Source organism: Periophthalmus magnuspinnatus, chromosome 2 (assembly GCF_009829125.3).
Source record: "Periophthalmus magnuspinnatus isolate fPerMag1 chromosome 2, fPerMag1.2.pri, whole genome shotgun sequence".
In the NCBI taxonomy this organism is placed as follows: Eukaryota; Metazoa; Chordata; class Actinopteri; order Gobiiformes; family Gobiidae; genus Periophthalmus; species Periophthalmus magnuspinnatus.
In genome coordinates this window covers 2,522,743-2,543,603 of record NC_047127.1, presented here as the reverse complement: position 1 = coordinate 2,543,603, position 20,861 = coordinate 2,522,743, and the positions used below count along the sequence as shown (strand labels likewise).

Sequence of the window (20,861 nt, the reverse complement as noted above, 5' to 3'; positions counted from 1 at the left end):
AAAAGAAACAAATCCGCTGACTTCCGTGTTAGAAAACTGCGGTGTTCAACAGGAGCTGACGTAGCCGTAAATGTCATGACAACAAAGCGCCGTTTAGCTGTGGCGCCCCCGGTGGACAGACACACGTCGCACTAGAGCAGAGCGTTTTTGAAAATTTGTACCGAAATGACGACGCGACGCTGCCGAATCCGACGAGTATCAACGATTAAGAAAATAAAACTGGAGAAGGAAGTGCGGACGTCACAGTGGGCGTGTCACAGTGGGCGTGTCACAGTGGGCGTGTCACAGTGGGCGTGTCACAGTGGGCGTGTACAGGTGAAGGTGAAAACGGGGATTGATCGACAAAATGGCGTCTTGAAAATAGTTTATTAAAGATTAAACTCAAACATGAATCACTCTAAAAACTACTACAGAATACGCCTGATTTAACTCATTTAATCCTGTAATTTCCACCCGTTCATCGTTTTTCCATGATATTTATATTTTTTTATTTATCTGGAGTTGTCTCTGACTCTTTAAATTTAAAAACCAACCCCGTCCTCCGCTCTGCTCCGCCTGTGACGCTCTTCTTCTTCTTCTTCTTCTTCTTCTTCTCCTCGTTGAGTCGTCTCTGGTGAATCCTCCAGACATCGCCTCCTGGCCGTCAGTCCCCTCAGCGCTAACGCTAACACGACTGCTCTCGGCGCTCTGTATCTCCAAACGCTCGTGCGCCCCAACGCCTTGTCCGGGTCCCTGTTAGCGGGCGTGCTAGCTAGCGGATCACGACGGACTGTGAGCGAAGGAGGAACTGTCTAAAACGCTGCAGCTGTGAGTTAGAGGAGGAGTTAGCGGAGAAGGTTGAGGAGGAGTCAGTTTAGTAGTTTAGGACAAAGTTGAGGAGTTAGTAAAGAAATTAGGGGAGGAGTTAGTGGAGGAGGTTGAGGAGGAGTTGAGGACAAAGTTGAGGAGTTAGTAAAGAAATTAGGGGAGGAGTTAGTTGAGGAGTTAGGGGAGGAGGTTGAGGAGGAGTTGAGGACGAAGTTGAGGAGTTAGTAAAGAAATTAGGGGAGGAGTTAGTTGAGGAGGAGTTGAGGACTTAGTAAAGAAATTAGGGGAGGAGTTAGTTAAGGAGTTAGCGGAGGAGGAGTTGAGGACGAAATTGAGGACTTAGTAAAGAAATTAGGGGAGGCGTTAGGGGAGGAGGTTGAGCAGGAGTTGAGGACAAAGTTGAGTTGGTAATGAAATTAGGGGAGGAGTTAGAGTTAGCGGAGGAGTTGGCCTAGGAGTTCGAAAAGTTAATGGAGGAGTTGGTAGTGGAGCTGGAGGAGTTAGGAGAGGAGGTTGAGGAAAAGTTGAGGACAAATTTGAGGAGTTAGTAAAGAAATTAGAGGAGGATTTAGTGGTGGAGGAGTTAGAGGAGGTTGAGGAGGAGTTAGTAGAGAAATTAGATGAGGAGTTACCAGGGGAGCTAGTACAGTTAGCGGAGGAGTTAGAAAAGTTAATGGAGGAGTTAGGGGAGGAGTTGGTGGAGGAGTTATCAGGGTAGTTAAAAGAGGAGTTGGCAGAGGAATTAATAGAGGAGTTAGAAGTATTTAGAGAATGAATTAGGGAAGGAGTTAGCAGAGAAAAGTTAGCGGAGGAGTTAGAAACGGACAAGTTAGCAGAGAGAGGAGTTAGGGGAGGTGTTAGCAGAAAGAAGGTAGCGGAGGAGTTGGCAGCGGAGGGACGAGGGGAGGAGTTAACAGAGGAGTTACATGAGGAATTAATGGAGGAGTTAGGTCAGGAGTTAGCAGAGAGAGGAGTTAGCGAAGGACTTACCAGAGGAGTTAGCAGCAAAGGAGTTAGAGGAAGAGAGAGTGGGGGAGTTAGCAGAAAAAGGAGTTAACGAAGGGGCTAGGGGAGGAATTAGAGGAGGAATTAATGGAGGAGTTAGAGCAGGAGTTAGCAGAGAGAGAAGTTAGCAGCGAAGGGACTGGACTAGAGGAGGAGTTAGCAGAGAAGTTAGAGGAGGAATTAATGGAGAAGTTAGGTCGGGAATTAGCAGAGAGGAGTTAGCGAAGGACTTAATAGAGGAGTTAGCAGCAGAAGAGTTGAAGGAAGAGTCATTGGAGGAGTTAGCAGAGAAAGGAGTTAGCAGGGGGGCTAGGGGAGGAGTTAGAGGAGGAATTAATGGAAGAGTTAGCAGAGAGTTGGCACAGAGGAGTCAGTGAAGGACTTAACAGAGGAGCTGGCAGCGGAGAAGTTAGCAGAGTGAGCGGATGAGTTAGAGGAAAAGTAAGCGGAGGAGTTAACAGCGAAGGAGTTAGTAGAGGAGTTAGCGAAAGAGGAGTTAACAGCAGAGGAGTTAATAGAGGAGTTAGCGAAAGAGGAGTTAACAGTGGAGGAGTTAGTAGAGAGAGGAGTTAGCGGAGGAGGAGTTAGTAGAGAGAGGAGTTAACAGCGGAGGAGGAGTTAGTAGAGAGAGGAGTTAACAGCGGAGGAGGAGTTAGTAGAGAGAGGAGTTAACAGCGGAGGAGGAGTTAGTAGAGAGAGGAGTTAACAGCGGAGGAGGAGTTAGTAGAGAGAGGAGTTAACAGCGGAGGAGGAGATAGTAGAGAGAGGAGTTAACAGTGGAGGAGTTAGTAGAGAGAGGAGTTGGCGGAGGAGGAGTTAGTGGAATTAGAGAAGGAGGCACGATCCTGTCTGTTCCTCCAAACAGTCAAACTTGTTTTGCGTTTGCGACACAGACTGAACTCTCCGTTGCCGTCGTCATTTACAATATCAGAATATCTAGTGTCAATAATTAAGCCTCGGGCGTCTCATTTGCATAACAATAAACAATTATCAATATGGCAGCATCATACATTATTAACGAGCTCTCCATTAACATAATAATACATTTGCATAATCAGGACGGCTGTATTTGCATGGAGGACGCTCGAGAAACGCACAGGACGAGCGCATCAGCAGAAGGAGGGTCAATCGTGTTTGGCCCGCGAAGACGCCGCCGAGATCTTCATAACCACCGACGGAAACGGGCGCGTTCAGGAGCGACCGACGCCACGGACTCGACCCTTTACGGACACTTACCTCCGCTCGAAGTGACGGCGGACTTCCGGAGAGCGATCGCGCGAAGGTCGACCAGGCTAGCCACGTTTAGACCTGCGGGAGGCGTCATAACGGGTTTAGACCTGCAGGAGGCGTCATAACGTCATAACCCTCGCGTCCTCATTTCTTCCGCGCGCAGATGTCGTTACAAACCCGACGAGCGCGGTTCTAATCAGAGCGTGGTCTTTAGCGCTGTCCACCTCGCCGCTAACGCTGTGATGAAGTTGTGCATATTCGTTTTCCCCATTTTATTCGACGCAGGTATAGCTTTTTTTTTTTTTTTTAAGTCGTATTCAGAGCGCGCCCCTGATGAAACAAAGCAGAGGTACTTAGCATGTGTTCTGCTAGTTAAGTCCCCTCTCTGCAGTAAAACAATATTTCCAAGTGTCTGCAGGAAAACAAGTAGAAGGTCAAGAACACCAACAATAGATGTTGATTCCAATTATGTGTAAAGCATTGAACACGACGCGCTAATGATGGCGTCGTCGCTAGAAAAAAGGTGTTTATGTGGACTCTCCCAAAGCCCTAGAATAGTTTATTAAGCAAAGGCTCTATTTCCATAAAGGCTGATAAGACTTCAAATGGTTTGGCTGCAAAGCAAAAACAGGCCCGGCGTCACGAGCGCGGCCACACACAGCCGGAAACTGTCGCGCGCGTGTGTGTGTGTTTATCCGGGCGACGCTGCGAGACAATCAAGACGGAGATGATAGTACGTTTTGAAATGCAGCACGCAGACGTAATGAGATCGGAGCTACTTGAGGAACAAATCCAGACAAAATGCTTTTTTTCATAAATGCCTCCTTGTTTTATTCAAAAAAAAAAGGCCATCGTTTTCAATTAATGAAGCTGGGGATTGAGTGTGAGGTCCTGCGGGATGGGGATTAAGAGCTGTGGCTGCGGGGTCCAATCTCGCCGAGTCTGGACGCGGTCTCTCCCCGCAGCTCCCCGTTCCTCGGCTCCTCCGCCCGCGAGGTGCGCCGCTTCCTCGCGCAACGCTATTAATGGCGGGGGGAGATAAAACTGTAAGTGTTGCTCCCAATTAGTGCATCAGTGACCGCGGCGCCTCCTCCACGCTCGGGCCCGTGGGGAGGAGGAGAGCGACGGACGGGTTATAGAGGTACTGATAAAGAGAGGACAAGAGAGACATAAAAGAGAGAGGGGAGGATAGCGGGGGCGTCAAAGGGAAGCCGCTCAAAAATGGCTTAAGCGTTCATTTTGAGTGGCGAGACAGCTCCTATTAACATTTACCGGCGTTTGCGCAACTTGGTGTGGAGGTTAGGATGCAAATGAGGAGGAATTAAAACTGGCCAGAGGTTTGGCATTGATGGATTGCAGTGTGGAGCTGCTCACCACTTCCTCGTGTCCATCACATGCGATTACTGTATAATTAAAGCTTATTTCTGGACTCTCTGACGCATAATTACTTGTGTGGGAATGTAGCAGTCATCTAAAAGCTCCGGCAAAAGGCTTTAGCATTTAGCGTGGCAGACTGCAGCCATTTTCACCCGGCGATGACAGATAGAGCCAGCTGATGATCGCAGAAAGAACACTCACTTTTAATAAGAGGTAGGGGGGAAATATTAGGGCGACAGTGTGCTGATTACAGGAAAATTAGGCTTTCAAGTGCTAAAGTCCTTTTGTGTCATTTGCATAATTTATTCTGGCTTCGCACCCCCCGCTCGTTCCACCTCCTCTGGTTTTTTTGCGTGAGCTGTGGGCATTTCTCCCTCATATTTCAATAGATTGCACGTTTAAGGCTACTTAAGGAAAACGATCGCTTAGCATATTTTAATTGTCGCGCTAAGAGTGGAGTTAGCGTGCGGGGGCCAAGCTTCAGAAACGACAGGGGCCCCTTTCTGAAGACCGCGGTGGCAGATAACCTCCAGCTTCACTCGCGAACGCACACACGCATATAAGTACAGACGGACGTTATTAGCGCTTTACACCGTTAGCATACCTTTAGTAACAAAGGAGGAGGCCCCCGCAAGATATGTAAAAAGGCGTGCTTTAGTAGCGACTTAACCTCGTTTCAAGTGATGGCAAACGACTGGTCATTTACGCCGCGGCAACAGGCGTAGCACCGCGGCGTATATGGTAAACGCACGCAGTTTTATAAAGCGATTTTGCACCTCCGAGGCAGTCAAACCTTCGGATTAGTGGGCGGACGCTCAACTAACTGAGCCACCGTCGACTCTATATATGAATAAAATGTTAATATTTGTCCCCAGGAATAATTATCACGAGTCGTTGAGGTTTAAATACGGAAGAAATAGTGAAATTAAACTCAACGAATCACCTTATTTCTTTGCGTTTTTGGTTTAAAATGATGTACTTTATATATACCGTGTGTTCTGGAGTATAAGTCGCACTGGAGTATAAGTCGCACCAGCCAAAAAAATGCATAAAAACGAAGTAAAAAAACATATTTCACATGTAAATCGCATCTGAGTATAAGTCGCACCCCGGGACAAACTATGGAAAAAAAGAAAAGTGCGACTTATATTCCAGAAAATACAGTACATGAAAAATCGAAACAATGTTGTGTACTTTTTCTTTGCGTTTGAGGAGATGTGTTGAGGATTTTTTTTCTTGTACTTTAATAAAATTTGAGCTGTTGAGGGACGACTACACAACTTCTACGACTCATTATAGACACAAACTCTAGACTAAAGTGTTATTCTGCGGTTTAACCAATGCAGAGGTGGAAGGGAACGAAGTACAAGGAGTAAAGTTACTGCTACTACTACTTAACTTCTTAGGACCTGGACACATTTTGGGTCGTCAAGGGCATAATGCAAATTTTTAGACGAAGAAGAAAAGCAACAATGTAATAAAAATGTTCAGTTTAGAATGTTTTTAAGAGTTTAGAATCTGCAGAATATTTAATTTTTATTTTACTTATTGTTGTTTCTCATTTTGTTTTTATTCAGGACTTAATAGTTTTTTGCAAATCCTGATTCAAATGTTCAGCAAAATGATTCAAACGTAGGACATTTTTCTCACAATAAAGAGATAATTCTTTGTTTTGACACTGATCAGGTCCAATCAGCCCAAATAACAAAGAGAAATTAATAAAATCATGAAAGAGCTCGAGTTTCAGGAGGTTAAGTAAAGTTCAGATACATAAAAAACCCACTAAAGTACATTTACAGTGTGTATTTTTTACTTTTACTTGAGTACATTTGAGAGAAGTTTCTGTACTTTCTACTCCAGTACATTTTTGAACAGGACTGAAAAGTAAAAAGTACTTTTCATCTGATTGGAGGAGTTATTTTTACCATGTTCGTGAAAACATCCTGAATAAAGTTTAAGAGTTTAAGCTTCAGATTTGAGCAAAACAAAAATAAATATATAAAAATAGGCAAAAAAAAACAAAAAAAACATACACAAAAAAAAATTTATAAAAAAAAAATACTTAAAAATAAACGAAACAAAAATAAATACACAAAAAAAATAAAAATAAAATAAATATACAAAATATAAAAAAATACACAAAAATCTGAAGCAAACTTAAGAAATTGATTCGTATTTTTACTGTTGAACAAAATACGAATCATTTTTAATCAATATCTTTACATTTACACTTAAAATGAACACTTAATATACTAAAATACTTTTACTTTTTACTCTTAAAGCACCTTTTTAAAACGGGTACTTAAATACTTTTACTTACGCAGATGTTTTCATGTGATACTTTTACTCGAGTAACTTTTTACCTTTGTATCTGTACTTTTACTAAACAAAACTGAGTATTTCATCCAACACTGATCTATTGCGTCTCATGTTTTTCTTTTTTTCTTTTTTAAACAGTATTGTACAGTTAGAATATATATATTTTTTAAGGAATTAGTTTCAATATTATCGTTTATCGTAACATTTGTTCTGGTGACCTGCCTCTTACTTAACAATCCAAACTTCAAACTAAACAAGCAACGCATTTAACACAAAGATTTATTTATCCTCTGGTCCGTCTCTGTAACCCGTCCCCGCGCGTCCGCAGACAAATCGCAATTTTTACCGCCGTTTTACAGATTCTATAGAAGAACATCACGCCGCTAAGAGCCAAAACACGCAAACCGACTCGAAGGCTCCCGGAATCTACTTAAAGCGTCGTATAAATAAATTATTTTTGATCACACTTCATGGCTACAGCTCGTTTCAAAGTGTAGAAATAAAGAAAAACAGCAGCCCCACGTGAACTTTGACCTCCCTGCGCCACGTTTGAGTTGTCTTGGGTAATTATAGAGGCTAGAGCAGCTTCCCACACCTCAGCAGCAGCTATGTAATGATAGCCTGGAAAAATGGAGGCTAAAAAGAAAAAAAAAAACATGAGTGTCATTACTAACACTCACATAATCTAACTTCTTTGTGTGTGGGGGGGAAAAAAAATATAATTAATGCTTTAATCTACTGATCTTGCCATTCTTTCCGCAGCCAGACGAGCGAATTGTTGCGTTTTAATGAGAGTAGCGACAGTGCTGGCTCCGCACAAAACGCCAATGATTTCATAATTGTACACAAGGGTGACTAACTCAAGCCTCATTAGGATTATTTTTCAGATGGACTACTTTTTGGCAGGACAATACATATTTTTGTTCTCCGTAAATAAATAGTTTCATTAATAATCCCGTTGCTTTCGGTCCCGGGGAGCGTGAAAGTGACCCCCGCGATGTAAAGCGGCACAGATATATAATAAAATAACGACGATTACAAGTTAGAATCTCCCAAGAAAATGCCTTTAATGACGTTTTGTTGCTGCTTGAACCTCAGATTACATGAAAATACACTGACTGCATGGCAACACATATAAACAAGAGGTGCATTTGTACTGTATGTATAGGTATGTACAACAGAAACACATTACACTGTTTTTAAGTTGTGCAAGTGTGTTAAATATGCTAACAATTTATAAAATCCAACACACTAAATAAAAAAGAACAGTGTGCCCACGTATATATACACTTCCACACGCTCACAACCACAGTAGTTCACAAAAGATTAAAGCAAATGTCTTGGATTATACATTTCCAGGTCATTGTCAGGTTGACCCGAGTGTCCGCGTTTCCTCGTCTGCCTGGTTCGGATGCTCTCGGCGTTAGGATACGTGTGTGTGTTTGCGTTTGTGTGTGTGTGTGTGTCCGATACAGTTAGACACGCACGGGCTTTGCTTTGCTGCAGCCCCCAGTGTCACAGTCGTGTGAGGTAGACTGCGCAAACTTCAGGATGTTCACTCCGCTTTTTGTTTTTTTTTTTGTTGTTTTTTTCTTTCTGTTTAGTTTCTGCACAAATAGTTTGGAAAGACGTAACTCAAATACCACGTGTTTTTTTGTAGCCATGAGGTAGAGATGCTTTAGTGTCCAAAAATTCTAAGTGGACGTTTACATAAAAGTTAAAAAAAGCTAAAAGCCACATGTATGAAGGGACCGAACAAGCATAGCGTTGAGCACTCAGCGTTGCGTCTGAGTTTCTGTTAGCTGTGCTGTGCTGTTGTGTGTGCTCTGAAGTGCGTTAGTGGTTTCTGTCTAAAGGGAGTCTCTCTCTAGAGGATTTGCTGACAGAAGGAATTCTGGTACAGATTGTTTTGAGGGTGCTTTTCTGACGGACCGCTCGGCTCCCCCTCTGCCGCCGCACTCCTGCCCGTCTCCCCTCTGTCAATTCTGCTGACGCTCAGCAATGTGCTTCCCCACATCAGGTGCCTATAGATACCACAGGAGCACAGCCGCAGACGCCTTCGCACATTTAAACGAGGCGTACGGTTACGTTTAAGCCGTGGCAAACGCGCCGAGTCCTTCCGCAGAACACAGCTGAACAATCCCGACGCTCACAATGGCATAGAGACCTTTTAAAAGAGCAAGAAAACCACACTCATTCAAACTTCTTACGAAACCAGATATCGAGTAATTTCATGCCACAACAAAAAAGAGACTCCTCCTCGACACAGTGAGGAGGTAAGTGTCAGAAACTAAAGCACATTCCAATGTAACACAATGAAAGAACCTTCAGATCCAACAGACAAAGCCTCAAAGCTGTTCAGTAAACCCTGTTCAAAAAGCACAACCTGCGTGTGCCGTTACAGAAAGACGCACGTTTCAAATGGAGTTTTTTTTTTTTGGGATTAGCTTAACACTGATCATGTTTAAGATATGAACATAAACGATTGCACACTTTAAACTGAGCCTCGACCGTCGCTTTCGCAGATGCCGCCGCGCGTTTTGGTCTGTACAGAGACGGTGAAACGTGCACGAAATAACTCGGTGACATCGGAAAAAAAACTCCCGATGAACTCGTCCCAGTCTGACGGAGAATGCAGCGAGCGTGAGACAAGGCCACTCAAACCCGAAGCCAAAATAATACTGTCGAGATGCGAAACGCTGTGATTTTAACTGACAGGTGAAAACAGCCCGCTCAAAACGCAGATCGCTCTTTATACTCCTAAAAAAACTGCCGGAACCTGTCAATCTAATGTGATGTCCCACTAATGATTATTAATAATTTTACAACATAAGAGTACATTCATAGTCTCGTCTTTGCCTTTGATCCTGGTCTTTTGTGGTTCACCTACAGTAACACAATCCGCCTCAGATTCCCGACTCAGGCTCTAGTGCTTTTCAACAACATTTCTTGAGGTACTGTACAAATCCCAAACGATTTCCTGAGTTTGGCCTGTTCTGTCAGTTTGAGCTGCAGAAAGCGGATCAGAGCCGGGTGAGTCAGGGCCGCTCCTGTCACCTCTGGATTTCTGCTCTGAGACAAAAGAGAACTAGTGAGAACTCGCTGCACTCTGCAAACTCACCGCGTGTTTTAAAGCTCGTAGTCGTTTTCAGCTCATGCCATGAATGTAGATTGTGAGGCAAATGAACAACAGAATTATAAAGCACCACTTCAGGCACTTGGAGAGCCAACGAAACCATAAGAACAAGAACAGAACCGTATTTACACAGACACCGCAACGGCTTTGCTCACCACAACTTCTCTTGCACTTTGTAAACATGACCTGGCCATCAGAGAGTCTAGCATTCAGACAAAACTCTTTAATTTACCAATACACTTCAGTGTTATCATCAAACTGCATCTAAAGCCTGCCGGTGAGAACTCATGGGCTTGTGTTGGCCTTCTGCGTGCTTCCCTCCAGCACAATGCTTCTGCCCTGAGGGGAGGAAATGTGGAAGCCTCTTTTTTCTCAAGGGCGTAATCTGTCTATTTCACTGACTGCAGCCGAACATTTTGTTCCACTCAGTGTACGTGTCAATCTCTTTCTGCGATATACTGGCCTGGAATTTACAAAAGACACTCTCAAAGTCCTGGTATGTTAGAGGCCTGATCTGTCCCCGGGGCATCATGGTGGACATGTCCATGCTCTGTGCAGACGCATGTAACAGCCCCACTAAGGCCTCCTGACAGAGACGGGCCAGGTCCAGTCCAGAGAAGCCCTCTGTGTGCTGCACCAGCAGAGCCACCTCCTCTTCACTTAAGCAGTACTTGTGCTGAGACTGGGCCAGCAGCTGGTTGACCATGTGATGTCGAGCCGCAGTGTCTGGGAGGGGCACGAGCACCCTTCTGGAAAAGTACCTCCGCAGCCCTTCCTCCATGTCCTGGGGTCTGCTGGTGGAGCACACCACCAGCACCTGGCTGCCTCCGTCCTCCCCAGAGCCCATTAGGAGCGAGTCCAGCTGGGCCAGGAGCTCGCCCTTTAGCCGGTTGATGGGACTCTCTTCGCTGAGGTGGGCCGACAGCAGCATGTCCACCTCGCTAATGAACAGTACTGACGGCTGCCGACAGCGCGCCACCAAAAAAGATGCTCGAATGATCTTTTCTCCATCTGCCAGCCATTTTGTGGCCAGTGTGGAGCCGCTGAGCTGGAGGAATGGCGCCCCCAGCTGGCTGGCCAGGCAGCGGCCCAACAACGTCCTGCCACTGCCTCTGGGGCCAAACAGCAGCACACAGCGCGGAGCGGGTCCTAAACTACTGAACATGTCCGGACGCAGGATGGGCCAAAGCACCTCCTCTTTCAGAGTAACCTTGGCTATCTCAAGACCAGCAATGTCACTCCAGTCCACAGGGGGGCCCTGCTGCACGATTTCAGAGGTCACCATGTCGAGAAGGTGAGGATCGCTGCTTTTGAGCTGCTCTTCGGCAGGACGTGACGACGATGACGAGGAGGAAGAGTTAGGCCCGGGAGCCGAATGGGACAAATGTAGTCGATGGTCTTCACCCTGCTCGCTGAGGGAGGGGGAGGTGAAGCTCGCTAAAGAGTCCGCCGAGCGTGAGCCGCCGAGGCTGGAGGACACGTATGTGGGGGGAGTGAGAGGGCCCCCTGTAGGCTGGCTGCTGTACTTCCTCTGCTGCTGCTCAGAGCCCATGGAGGACTGTTTGGGCGGATTAAAAGGTAAAGACGACTTGTCGGAGCTTCTATCAAATCCTCCAGAGCTGGCCCCACTGGAGCCTCCGGTGGAGCTGCTGCTGTCTGCAGAGACCCTGTACATGGGGCTCTCGGCCGAGCTCCGGCTCTGTCCGTAGCCAAAGTTTCCATAAGAAGAGTCCACGTCACTCTGGCTGCTCATGTAGAAGGCTTTCCTTTTCAGCGAGTTAGACGAGCTGCTGGTGAGAGGGGTGGGGGCGATGGGGGTGAGGTTGTGACTCTGGTATGGGTATCCAGGTAAGGCAGAGGATGGAGGGAGGGGAGTCGGTGCAGCGATGCCTGAGGGGAGGTACGAGGAGGGCGGAGGCGCCCCCCCAGGGCTATAGCCTGGACCCACAGAGCCCTGTGCGGGATAGCCTGCCGGGGGGTAATTATAGCTGGACAGGTTGGGAGAGCCGCCGTTGTAAGCGGGGACTAGAGTGGGGTGTGAAGGTGGAGGCGGAGGTGGCTGCAGAAGCCCAGAGCTGTGCAGGGGGGAGGGAATGGTGGCGGCGGACTGGGAAGTGTAAGTACTGTGCAGGTAGGAGCCGCTGTAGGCGGGGCCATATTCCTGAGAGGACATGGAGGACGAGTGCAGAGCTGTGGCCGTGTGACTCCCGCAGCTGCTGCTGGAGTAGCTGGGCTCGCTCAGGGTGCTGGACGCCAGCCCCGGGGAGCTGCACAGGCCGGACACCACCTCTGAGGCGGCCGCCACCCCCCCCTTCCTCACGGACACCCCTTCGGGGACGCAGCTCATGGGGTACACTCCGTCCTGCCAGGGCTCTGATTCGCCTTTTCGTCCATTCATCACTCCGGGGCCTTCCGAGTACGAGGAGGGCATCTCCAGAATCCCCGAGTACTTTTCCGCATATTTCTTGAGGAGGTTGGAGGCAGTGAGGGCGGAGATGTCGTCGTTGGCCCAGGCGTACTGGTAGGTGGCGGAGCGCTGCAGGTGGGCGGGCACTGCCCGGTACGCCTCAGCTTTATGGGCGGGGGAGCGCGTGGTGGAGGAGATGTCAAAATGCTGCTCGGCCCACTGGGTGTGCTCGGGGGTCCACTGCATCTTTAAGCCTGAAACGACAGAAACACACATGAAGTAAACACGTGAAAATCATGCTCACAATAATTAGAATAACAACACCTCCAAATTACATTTTACAGACACCAGACAATTAAAAATGTGACATTTATCTAGAGACCCGAGTGCGCCGCTGCTTTTTGCCTAATGTTCAGAGTAATCATTTATCATTTATTACATGTTTTACACACAGTCTTTAGAAACACAAACCGTTGTGTACAGCATACGCACACTGTTTATTGTACGAGTGTGTGTGTCTGTATATGTGCTGTATAATGTATAGTGTCCACTATGGCTGTCCCTGCTCCAGTGCGGAGGACGCAGCGTCCAGCAGGTATAGAGTGTGCTGCAGAGGGATGGCTGGTTACAGCAGCCTAATGCACCCCCGCCAGACCAATAAGACAGAGGCATGGAGGGTCACTCTATAATCCCGTCTCATCTGAGGTGGCTGGAGATGGGTTTGAAAATGTGCCTCGCTGAGTGCCCACAAAGACACACACACCTGTACATGCACACACAGCTCTCACACACACACAGGGCGTTTAAAAAAGCGAAGCGGCGGGGCTGCACTGAGGCGTGCTGACACGCACGCGCGCCTCCACTGACCCAGACAGACAAACAGCCACACACACACAGAGCTGCAGCCAGCTATGAATTACAACACATTGTGTCTCAGCTTAGTTCCTGTCTGCACAGCTCCACCTTGACCTCCTCTCTCCTCCTCCTTCCTTTCCCGTTCTGTCTGCCTCCTGCTGCCTTGTCTTCTCTCACTCTTTGCTTTTTGTGTAATCCATTTTCAAGCTCCCTCCTGCTAGATCCTTCTTTACTTCTCTTCAGCGCCTTTTATTCTGACTCTATCTGTTTGGATATATATCTTTACTTTTCCCCTCTTATTTACTCCCGGTGTGCTTGCTCTCGCGCCTCCCCTCCCTCCTCCTCCTCCTCCTCCCTCCTCTGCTCCATCTCATCTCAGACACACTCACCTGGCTCTCCCCTTTATTGCCTCAGGAGGCTGGAGAGCCACTGTTTCCTTTAATCCCAGCCAATGCCATCTGCAAACAGTGACAGTCACACAGCGACTCCATCGTCGTCTCACTATCAAAGGCGCGGCGCTATCAAAGGCTGGACGGGCGTAATCACAGCACTGCGCTCCACACTGAACTCTGTTTGATTTGACTTAGAGTCACAAATAAAGGATAATATCGGTGTCATTTAGGCGGCTTCCTGAGACTTATTGACTAGCAGTGGTTCATGTTGAGCTCCACAGCTGGGGGTCTGGTGAGCAGTGCCTTCCTCACAATTGGATATTTGTGTGTATTTGTGTGAGTAAAGTGGAATCCATTCATGAAGGAGCTCCCACACACACACACGCAGCATTCAGTGTTTTCTGAGGCCCTGTTTGTTTGGTAACAACACGGCGGAAGGAGGGGGGAATCCCCAGACTCCTATTTCCTCTCTGATTCCGCTCTCGAGCCGTCTCTCGGCAGACGCCAGTGGCTAATTAGCAGAATGGCGATCTGCTAATTGTGTTAATTTACAACATTTTAGCCGAGGGGAGTCTCGCGGAGAACGAGCTCGCACCATCCCTGTGTGCTGAGGCTCACACATGAGGAGGGTACGCACGCTTTGCATGGACAATATGTAATCAAACAACTTTAATAACACAGCACTTGGCCGAGCGTCTCTGCTCGAGTGTGTGTCACAGAATGAAGCTTTTTCTGTTTATGTCACACGAGGCCTCGATAATCACCCAGTCCAGTAATCGCTCCAGATACGACAAATGGAACTGTAGATTTTGAGGCTGTATATTTTCTTGCAAAACAATGAAAATGTTTGTTATTTTCTCTGTAATATTTGTCAGATTTGAGCTGCAGAGGGTTGAGCCTGGATTTACCCAGAGAAGTGACTTTTCCAAACGGTTTTGTTCAGCTACATGTGACTGAAAGGGGTTTATTCTGCACTTTTCTCCTTTAATGTTAATTTTATGATGATTATTTATGTTTCGATTTGTTGTATTGTGATTTTAATGTCTTTTTTATTCTGTAAAACACTGAATTACCTTGTGTATGAACTGTGCCGTACTAATAAACTTGTCTTGCCTAATTATTCCTCACTGTCTTTAAATGATACTTTACACATCACTGCTGTAACAAACTACTAGAATAAGACGATTCCAATGTGTTTTTGGAGCAAACCGAGTAATATTGCCCTGTTTTCTCTCCTTAAACTGTGTAAAAAACGTGGACTGAGTGAGTGGACGACACAGTTTTTCAATAGAAAGTGAATTGGAGCCAGAGTCGATGAAGCCCAAAGCGCGTCTATGCTCACTTCCTGTTTAGAACGCGGCGGCTAGCACGTTAGCTACGTCCATTTCTCCACAGTCTACGCTTCCCTCTCTCCGCTCTCTCGTCTGATGCTCTGTTCCGGCTCAGCTCTGTGTTGCGGGGTCCTGCCTCCGCCGTAGAAATATCCATCTTCACAAGTCGTTTGAAATGGCATTCACTGATCCTCCATTCACTAATCTAATTATTGACCTCTATTGGCGATCAAGGAATTACAGCGATGTAGTCGAGCGCTTGACCTCGGCCAAGCGGCGACTTCTTCTTCTTAATAAAGTCCCCTTTTTATAACACTGACCCTGCGCTATTATGGGGTGAAGCTGCAGAGAATATGTCAAGTGGTAAACGTCCAGCGGCGTCCGGAAAGGCTGCGGACGACACCGGTTCTGTTCACTTTAATGTTAACGCTCGGACTTCGACTTACGACGGCGAGCGCTGACCTCACTGTCCTTAAAGGGCCAAGACGACACAGACCCAGAGTTGTGTTTTGTTTAATTCACACACGTTTAACGAGTTTAATCTTAATTTTATGATGATTATTTATGTTTTGATGTGTCGTACAGTGGTTTATCGCAGGGGTCTCCTTCTAAAAATAACCCGTAATAGACGAAATCCGCGAAGTATCAGCTTTATTTTATGTTTTTGCGGCTGTAAAACCCCTCACCACACACTTTATACACTTTTCTCACACAGGCGTTAACATTTTCTCACATTTCTGTCTCGTTTAAACTTGTTTTAAAATATAAAAATAAGTTGTTTTATGTGTAAAAAATGACCAAAACTGACCATATTTGGGACATTTTGGTCGTTTAAAACATTTTGGGAAACACGAAGAGCCAGATTTGAATTTCTTGCTTCTTTTTGTTGATATTTCAGATGCTAAAAATATACAGAGAGGATTTTGGATATTTTATTTAGTATTTGAGTCAAAATTTGCCATATAATTCAAATTTCACCTCATTTTTTTGGAGTTAAAACTTCAACTCCTTGTGCACGTTTTGACGAAATCTTGTTGCGTTTAGTTTTGTAAAGTTCCTCTGTCTTTGTTGGGGCAATTTATTTTGAAAAAGCTGATTTTGAAGATAGAATGTCCCATATAAAGAGATAGATGGTTGATTTAAGTAGCAGAGTTTCATACAGCGGCCCGTCGTTTATCGCGGGGGTCACATTCTAAAAATAACCCACAACAGACAAAATCCATGAAGTAGTCGGGTTTAATTTAAGATTTAAGTCTGTAAAACCCCTCACCACACACTTTATACACTTTTCTCACACAGGCGTTAACATTTTCTCACATTTCTCTCTCGTTTAAACTCTCTCAAAGTTCAAACCTTCGTAGGCGTCTTTGTCGGTGCAGAACGTTTCATCGACATTGTGGGTTTTGTCGGTGGAGAAAACAAATTGCAAACGTACAGCACTTCAGAGTCACACCACGATCCAACGTTTATGGAGACACGACACGGAGGAGACTGATGGACAATGGTCTACAGTCCAACAGCCAATCAGGACGCACAACACAATTGCGCTAAAAAATCCGCGAAAGGTGAAGTGCGATATAGCGACGGACAAATGAACTGTAATTTTAACATGTTTATTATTCTGTAAAACACTTTGAATGACTTTACGTACCAATTCTGCTGTACAAATAAACTTGCTTTTACTTTTAACACGCACAAAAAAACTGCATATTTAGGCTGAGTTCTTCTCTCAAACTGAAAACACTCCGTTCCACCTTGTGATGTCACCATGTGGTAATACAGGAAGTGCTCTATTTTGTGTTTTTAAACTCCACACACCTTCATTTATAGAATCATTTGGACAATTTTAGCTCCTGGAATCGCCAAACTCGACTGAAATAACGGTAAAAAAACGTCGCCGTTAACTTGAAAACTACCACTTTATGACATCACAAGGTGGAACGGCTCGTTTTGAGCTTTGGAGATGTAGACAGACGAATAATAAACGTGTGAGAATGAAACAAAACACAACTCCAGGTGTGTTTTTTGCGGATTATAACAGCATTAGAACATGTTTTAAACCTCACACGAGTCTTAATATTGGACCTTTAAACTGCTCGTTCTGCCTTTCTCAAGATCACAACTTTTGTCGTATAATATTAGCGTTGAATCCAAACGCTGTCTCCGTCTCGCGCTGGGATTGGCGCTCCATCAAATTGAGATATGTCCTTGATTTAAAGCAACATGGCTGCTCCTAATTCGGTCATTAATAAAGATACGATATATAAAAGAGTGCGTCGGGCTCCATCAGGACTTTCATCTCTTTATAATGAGGTTAACGCAGAGACGCAGTGATTACCCCGGCCATGCAAATGAAGGCCAAACGATAACTTGCACTATTTAAATAAGGTAATACCGATTACTCTACGTTATGCAAATGAGGGAGGACGCTTTGAACCGAGCGCTTTGAACTCGCCTCCTTCAACAAAACATACGGACGAGCGAACGGACGGACGGATTGACTCGGGAATCAGGAGTCAGGGAGGAGCCGCTAATGCAACGTGATGTAAAGGCAAGGGCAGCGCGCGGAGGGAAAGTCACACGGCGCGGGGGCGGGGCTAGCAGAAAAGGGGGTGGGTATCTGATATTATAAGCCCCATTGACAAAGTTGTACAGTTTTCCTCGCCGTTTTCTCTTGATTTTATGCCATTTTTATGTTTTTATTTCACAGTGAGAGCCAAGCGTTAGACTCTCTTTTCACGCGCGCCCCGGTTCAAAATACCAAAAAGAAACAAGTATATAAGTCCATATAAAACATTAAACCGGAGCAGGTGTGAGTATAAAAAGTTCATTACCAGATTATTAAATTGCATTCGTGGCGCCAAAGTATCCAATTTTGCTCGTCCTTGAGATATATTCCATTTTTACGAAGCGAAACAGCCAAAAGCAAAAACGCTTTTTCCCCTCATCTCCGTGTAAATCTAAGCAGCAGAACCGTCATGTGATCGTGTATTAAATGTTGCCGTATAAAGCTAAAACACAAACGCGGAGAAACAAGGCGTTTGGACACAGAAGAGAGTGTGCGTTTGTGCGTCCGCGTGTGTACAAAAATGTGTTTGTGTCGCGGGGAAAAAGGGGGGGGGGGGGGAGAAAAAGACGGAGCCTCAGCTGAAACAACATCCACCTTCTGAAGCGTCACGTCGGCCGATGCTTTTGCCCGGCTCCACATAGAGAAGTCTAATCATTCTCATTACACTCGGCATCCATCTGCATCCACGGAGCTGCCTATTAGCGCCTGTGTGTCTGTGCAGTAAACAGCTCTTTAGGGAGCGCTAATGAGCTCTTTTAAGTCTGTGTGCTGTGTGATTCTGCTCGCGGGGTGTCAGAGCAAACTGCCCATTTTGGTAACGTCATAATTAAGGAGCGTGTGTGTGTGTGTGTTTGTGTGTGTTTGTGCGATGACAGGACGCGCAGACGAGGCCTTTCCGTCTCCATAACACAAACAAACAGAACGGCTTGTAATATGTTTAAAGGCTTTTCAGTAAGCTGCTAAAATACCCGTATGACAAGGGATAACTTCATTAAGACAGGCCTGTTTTACTCACCACCAGGGAAATCTTAGGAGCAGTTATTCACATCCGTGCGGCGTACACCAGGGGGCATGTACGAGCCTCTCCATCACCGCACACACACACTAAATATGAGCCTATTGTTTCATATTGATGCATTCAGAGGCTGCTGTGTGTCGAACAACCTCTACTACCTTGTTAATGAGTCTTGCACAGTGTGACTAAGCCACAGGCTACGGCGCTTTGGCACACGGCCTACTGTACACGGCGCCGTGATGTGATTACGCTCCGCAAAAGGCCATTCATGATGAAATTAGTCACGAGCTTGTGTCAAAACACTTCTGCATTTTAAGCTCAAGCAAAATGAAGATTAAAATGTTCCGACACCTTCGCGGCAAAGTGTCAGAAAATGAACAAAAGAGGCAAATTAATAAGACCCCGGTTAAATACAAAACACAAAACTCGGTCTCTTTCCCAACAAGTCGTCTCGGAAAAGGCGGCTTCTCCCTCCGAGGAGACGAGACGCTTTGAAGCCTTCCATCGAGCCTTCCAGCGCGACTCGCCATTACAACCACAGCCTGTCGCAAACGCCACAATAACAACAACAACAGACAAACAGAGCGAGTTCAAAGTCCCGACGCAGCAGTGACCGCCGCCGCAGACGAGCCGTCACTAACTCAAAGAGCCAGAGCCGCGTGACAGCTCCGAGCCGCCGTACGACAACATGTGACAAACCAAACGCTTTAAAAACCTAATCTTTATTGTAATCCACTTTTCAAACCAAAGCTCTCGCCGCCTTCAAACCAAAAAAACAGACGGTTCCTCCCAGAAATACTTTAAAACAAACCCAGAAATTCACTTTTAACGCCGCTTTTAAATATTAGCTTTGGATGAGGAAGTGTTTAATGAAAGCCGCTGCGCTAAAATTAGCTTACGCGAGACTAAACCAGGCTAACTAAATTCCAGAGGCGTATCGCGGCGGCCCCGGCTGCCTATCAGATCGTCTTTAGAGCTGTATAAATTGACACAGTTTAAATTTCGTTTTACTAGACAGAGGAGTGAATGGGTGGGTTAAATGGATGGGGCGCAGTTAAACAAATGCTGCGGATCAAGGAAATTGTGCGTGCCTTCTTTTGTCATTCAGAGAGGAAATTGAGAGATATGGGGGGGGGGAGCAGGGGGGGTGAGGGGGCGGGGGCTCGGAGCGGCGGCTAAAGCACGCCATTCATCCATAATGCACTGGGCCTGTCCGTCAGATACTCTATTTCCTGTGACTAGCGCAGCGTGGCTAATCACCCGGCTCCACGCGGCGGTGCTGGTTCTCACGCGTCGACACACACACACGAGGATGATACACACACATACACACATGAGAGGGCTGGCGTACGCATGAGGGGCAACACACACACATACACACACAGGAGGGGCAAAATACACAGACGCAAGAGCTGATGCAGAGACATGAGGGTGATACACACACACGAGAGGGCTGACACACACACACACACAAGGGTGATACACAGACATAAGGGCCAGCACATGCACACGAGGGCTGACACACACACACACAAGAGGGCCGATACACATGAGAGGCGACATACACACACACACACATGAAAGGGCTGGCATAAGCATGAGGGGCAACACACACGAGGGCTGATACACACACACAAACACACACACAGGAGCCGACACAGACCTAAGAGCTGATGCAGAGACATGAGCGCTGAAACATACACACATGAGGGCGATACACACACAAGAGCCAACATACACACACACACGAGGGCTGATGCAGAGAACCGAGGGCCGGCACACACTCACACGAAGGCTGATACACACACAGACAAGAGGGACGACACGCACACACACACATAAGGGCTGATGTAGAGACACAAGGGCCGACGTACACACACTAGGGCTAATGCACAGACATGAGGACCGACACACACACACGCACAAGGTCCGACATAGAGACGGGGGCAGATACACACATTGAAACACACACACAAAAGGGGCAACGCACACACAAGGGCTGACACGCACACAGAGGGTCGGTACACACACACACACACGAGGGCCGACACACAGTGAAACACACACACACACAAGGGCCGATGCACACAGTGAAACACACACACACAAGGGCCGATGCACACACTGAAACACACACAAGGGCTGACGCGCACACATGAGGGCCGTCACACACACACACACGAGGGTCGACGCACATTGCAGAAATGCAGAGTAACACACAAACCTGCAGACAGAGGGCGCTCACTGAGACAAACTGATCTTTTTTTTTTATCTCCTCAGTTAAACGTGTGTAAACTGAACGCCGCGAGACTCAGACCTCTGACCCCGCCCCACGCCGCTCTGACCCCGCCCCACGCCGCTCTGACCCCGCCCCACGCCGCTCTGACCCCGCCCCACGCCGCTCTGACACCGCCCCAC

General features: G+C 46.6%; 1 protein-coding gene across 3 annotated transcripts in view; it reads right to left on the bottom strand.

Annotated features, from left to right (window-relative positions):
* The window catches only part of LOC117383268 (fidgetin-like), a 118,287-nt gene that overhangs the window by 68,911 nt on the left and 28,515 nt on the right, over positions 1 to 20,861 (bottom strand). For 2 of the 3 annotated variants that reach the window (XR_008648977.1, XR_008648978.1), the window contains one exon: positions 9,509 to 12,535. Coding sequence is in view for 1 of the 3 variants with exons in the window: in XM_055227367.1 (XP_055083342.1) it covers positions 10,269 to 12,535 (2,267 nt within the window). In the remaining 2 variants the exon portion in view is untranslated. Of the gene's footprint in view, positions 1 to 8,123; positions 12,536 to 20,861 lie in introns of those variants that run through there. The other variant, XM_055227367.1, reaches the window with a different exon arrangement.